General features: G+C 29.9%; 1 protein-coding gene across 1 annotated transcript; it reads right to left on the minus strand.

Annotated features, from left to right (window-relative positions):
• Window positions 110–1,548, minus strand: LOC107641607. Its single transcript, XM_016345091.2, has 3 exons — window positions 1,371–1,548; window positions 892–1,337; window positions 110–494 (listed from the first exon to the last, which is right to left on the minus strand). The coding sequence occupies exons 2-3, from the start codon at window positions 1,281–1,283 to the stop codon at window positions 452–454; spliced, it is 435 nt and encodes a 144-aa protein (XP_016200577.1). The 5' UTR covers window positions 1,284–1,337; window positions 1,371–1,548; the 3' UTR covers window positions 110–451.

The following is a 4,797-nucleotide window of genomic DNA, read 5'->3' on the forward strand; positions in this document are numbered from 1 at the left end:
TGTAGAGACCACTAACATGTTTTATTATATTTGTCCATTGAAATTAATAAGGTATATACCCCACATCCAAAAAAATCTCCCCAAGATGATGATAATTAAACAAAGCAAATTAAAGTTAATATGTAATAATGTCTCATAATTTTGCAAATGCTGTACAATACAATCTTTACAATTTCACTTTTATCTTAGTCAAAAAATTAAATCCATCAAATATAGCACCATATACAAGGTGATTTAATTTCTGAGATCTTCACTGTCAAAAAATTGCATAAACTTAATTGTACCTCACAAAAATTTGCATTCTATTCTATTATTTTGTTTCAGATCAGAGTTCTTTTGCAGTGATGAATCTCTCTCCTAATCTTTACCCAAGATATTTTGAAGTGATGAGGATTTCTTATTTTCAAAGAGTTAGGCACACTCTGGACTCCACTTTACTCAATCATTCAATTCATATTTTGCAATGAGAATCCAACCTATGAAAAACAGCACCACTGCCAAAAAAAAAAGAATTGCATCAGCATATGTAAAGATTACTTAAAAATACAGAGACACAACTAGAAGATTCAAATATATTAAAAGAATGAGATAAATATAAAAGAACGAAATATTTCTATATATTCAAAATTAAAATTAGAGACGAAAAATGGTACAAAAATAAAAATACATTTTTCTTTTGTATTTCTGTCTAGAGACAGTTAACAAACGCAGTAGATTTTTTTTTTTACTGAAAATATGGAGACTCGAACCCGCAACCTTTTAATTGAGTATGGGGAGACTATGCTATTTGAGCTATTGCTTCTTGGCGCAGCAGATCCATTTTGATTAAAGAGAAACATATATAATTAAATCTTGAAAATAGATTTACATTGAAATCTTAATTATTATTACCTATGATCTTGAAACACTAGTTGTGAAGGTTCCTGGTGGTGGTGGTGAAGATGGAAACTACCTTCATCAAAGTTGTGAGAGTAACTAACAGGATCATACTGAAACGAAACAGGTTTATTGGATCTACACATCAAGGTGGTCTTGCTCTCTCTCATGAGCCTTCTGAGGATGCTTCTCCATCTCCATCCTCTCCTCCTCTTCATGGTGCTGCTGCTGCTGCAGCAACAACAACAACTACAAGTGTTACTGAAATGGTGGATTCTTGAGTACTGGAACTCGTTCTGGATTGGGAAGCAGCAAGAAGGAGAAGACATCATCATGTATGAAGAAGAAGAAGAAGAAGAAGAGTGCACCACTGTTGTTGTTACTGTGCTGCTGAGATCTTTGTCCATTATTTCAATGGAGTAGTAAGGTGGTGTGTGTTTGAATGAAACTTGATTAGCTTTATCTTCTCAATGATGTTCTTTCTCTTTGGTATTGAGTTCTATGTAAGAGGAGTTCGGTTTATTAAGTACCTGCTACTGTTTTGGCACTTGTAATTCTTTTAATTAAGTGGTAATTGTAATTGTAATTCTTTCAACTAACTTGAATAGTTGAGTGATTAATTTACGTGTCTGCTTAAATAAGTATTGGAATTCGAATCTCGACTTATGTATGTAGTAACTTATTAACGAGCGACATACTTTTAAATAAAACTCATATAAACAAATTGTAATTCTTTCCTTTTTTTTTTTCTTTAAGTTTATCTACTTTTGTGTTCGAAACCAAATCTTATTATTAAGAATTTGACTAATTTTGTTACAAGAATTATAATAGCCTCTTTTAACATTGTTTTATTTGTTCTGTTTCTAAACTTAAATTTAAGACCATTTAAAATGAGACGAATTAACTAATACAAAATTAGTTTTGTGGGAATTATTATAAAATATATATTTTGTGTTTAAGTAAGTATTGGAATTCAAGCCAATGAGTAATAACTCAAATGGCATAGTCTTCCCATACTCAATTAAGAGGTTGTGGGTTCCAATCTCCTATCTTTGGTAAAAAAAAAAAAAGTATTAGGATTCAAATTTCGCCTTATATAATAATTTATTGACCAACGACATACTTTTAAATAAAACTCAAATTCGCACCACAATAAATTAGTCCCTGTTTTATCAGATTAGGAGATACATTAAAAAAAATTGTAATTCTTTCCTTTTATTTTTAAGTTTATCTACTTTTTGCAGTATTTGAAACCAAATCTTATTATTAAGAATTTGACTAATTTTGTTACAAGAATGATAATTGCCTCTTTTAACATTGTTTTATTTTTTCTGTTTCTAAACTTAAATTTAAGACCATTTAAAATGAGACAATTAACTAATGGAAAATTAGTTTTATGGGAATTATTATAAAATATATATTTTGTTAGTTAGCTGGAATTTATAGAGAAGAGAAAGATTATTTGCAATGTAATATTGTTTAGGGAAAACTGAAAACCAGCTAACTGAATTATTTTGTTAATATGGCAAATAATTAATCACATTATTATTAATTATTTGGCTAATGAAAAGACAAATAGTTAATACCTTTTACATATTTTATTTCTAAGTGACCTGTCTTTCTTTCTTTCTGGTAATAACAGATACATAAATTAGTTCTTGCAAAGCAAAAACAGCCAAAGAAAGTAATAAACAATGACCATATATACACCTAAATATGCACTATAAATAAATTAAATAATGATTTGAGTCAAATGAAGAAGTCCTAAGTTCTAACTCCTTTGGAGTATTATTTTATTCATGAAAGCTACAACATTTTTACTTTTGGTACTCGTTAACTATATATATTACTATATTAGTATATGGGAGCTACTCAAATGAAGATGCAAAAAACATCTTTCTATGAAGATGCTTTGTATAAAAGTGTGATTTATTAATTTGGCCACACTTTAAATAAAAACAACACTTTTATAATATATCAAAATCTAACCCTACAATCCATTATCTAAGGGTCAAAAAGAAAAATCATCACATAAAGACAATTATAATATCTTCATCGGAGTACCCACCTTAGTATATTCCCACACTGAAAAATAGCAGGGATCTTTATTTATTATTCCTAGTAAAATCCATTAGATACAATTTGAACCACATGCTAGCTAATTTATTGCTATAAACTTATTTAACTTTGGGAGGGGTAGTAATTAATTGATAATAATGGACTATTATTATTTACAGATGAGAAACAAAAGTTACCGACAAAGGGTACATCAAAGTTTTCATTATTGAAAACTAGACTATGGTAGGATTGATGATAAGGACATGCATTTAGCCATTTCCGAATGTCCTAACGAATGAAATGAATAAAAGAAAGGGAAAGGACACAGTCCTTTCTAATTATTTCACTCCAAACCAAGCAACTCAACTCAGAAAATGTTCGCAACAAAAAAAAAATATATATGAATATTACTAATTCAAGAAAAAGATAGACGAAGAATAATAAATGAAATTACGAACTACCCATTGATTGATTGATTAGTAAAATTTGAAATAGAGGGTAATAATAATAATAATAAGAAGAAAAAAATATGAATGATATAGCTAGCTATATAGCTAGGTAGCTAAAAAAAAGTTAGGACGTCAAAATGGGTCAAACTCATCGGGACAGTCTATTTATTTATTTATTTAAATAGGCGGGCTTTATCTCTAAAATTAAGCCCGTTTAAATTTCGGGCTAAATTGGTTGAGCCCGATTAACCCGTAAAAAATGGCGGGTTAAACGGGCTAATCTGCGGACTAAACGAGTGACCCGTTTAATTTTTTAAAAAAAAAAATATACATTTTTAATGTATATTTTATATTTTTTAACATATATTTTATACGTGTAGTTAGGGCCGTCAAAATGGGCGGGCTTTGCCTCCAAAATTAAGTCCGTTTAAATTTCGGGCTAAACGGGTTGAGTTCGATTAACCCGAAAAAATGACGGGTTAAACGGGTTAGCCCGCGAGCTAAACGGGTGGCTCGTTTAATTTTTTTTTTTTACATTTTTTTAAAAAAGTAGCACTTTTAGTCTATATTTTCCTCTATCTGACTCGAAAATCCGACCCATCAACTAAAAAAATATTATTTTTTAAAGATTTTTGACTTAAAAGTAATATTTTTTGTCAAAATATTTTTAAAAAAATAAAATAGAAAGATAAACGGGCTGACCCATTTAACCCACGAACTGACCATAAACGGTTCGGACTAAAAAATTATGGCTCATAAATAAAACGGACTTAAACGGTCTAGCCTATTTAACCCATAAATTTAATGGGCCAGGCCTAAATGGACCGAACTAGCCCATTTGACAACCCTAAAAAAAAGTGCAACAAATAATAATAATAGTAGTATATGAATAATGTGGCATGTGATGATTTTGGTACATAACAGAGAGCTACATCCTATGACTATGAGAGTGTTGTGGGGACTGAGGAATATGTCGTCATTTTCTAATTTCATAAAGAGATGAATGAATCAGAGGGCAGTGTCCGTTTGCTTAAACATTTCAGCCACTTTCCCTTGGTTTTGATGCTCATCTATCTCTTGCATGCATTGTTTCAACTTAGTTGGATATATGCGTTTCACCTCTTAATTCCCACATTCAAACTATAGTTTATATCATCATCTTCCATCGGTTATATATAAAAATATGGCAACGGTCTATTTTAATCAACTAAAGGTCACTTGGAACATGAAATGAGAACTTTTATGTATATAGGTTCAAGATATGGTTTGACTTGAACTAATTAAACTAGTGCCATACATATATATTAAGGATGTATTAATTGAAAATCAATTTCTCAAATTTATTAAAACACTTACAAATCACTTATCCGGTCATATGGCTTGATGATTTCTTCCTTTTAAATATATATATATA

The sequence above is a fragment of the Arachis ipaensis genome, chromosome B05, assembly GCF_000816755.2.
Source record: "Arachis ipaensis cultivar K30076 chromosome B05, Araip1.1, whole genome shotgun sequence".
NCBI lineage: Eukaryota > Viridiplantae > Streptophyta > Magnoliopsida > Fabales > Fabaceae > Arachis > Arachis ipaensis.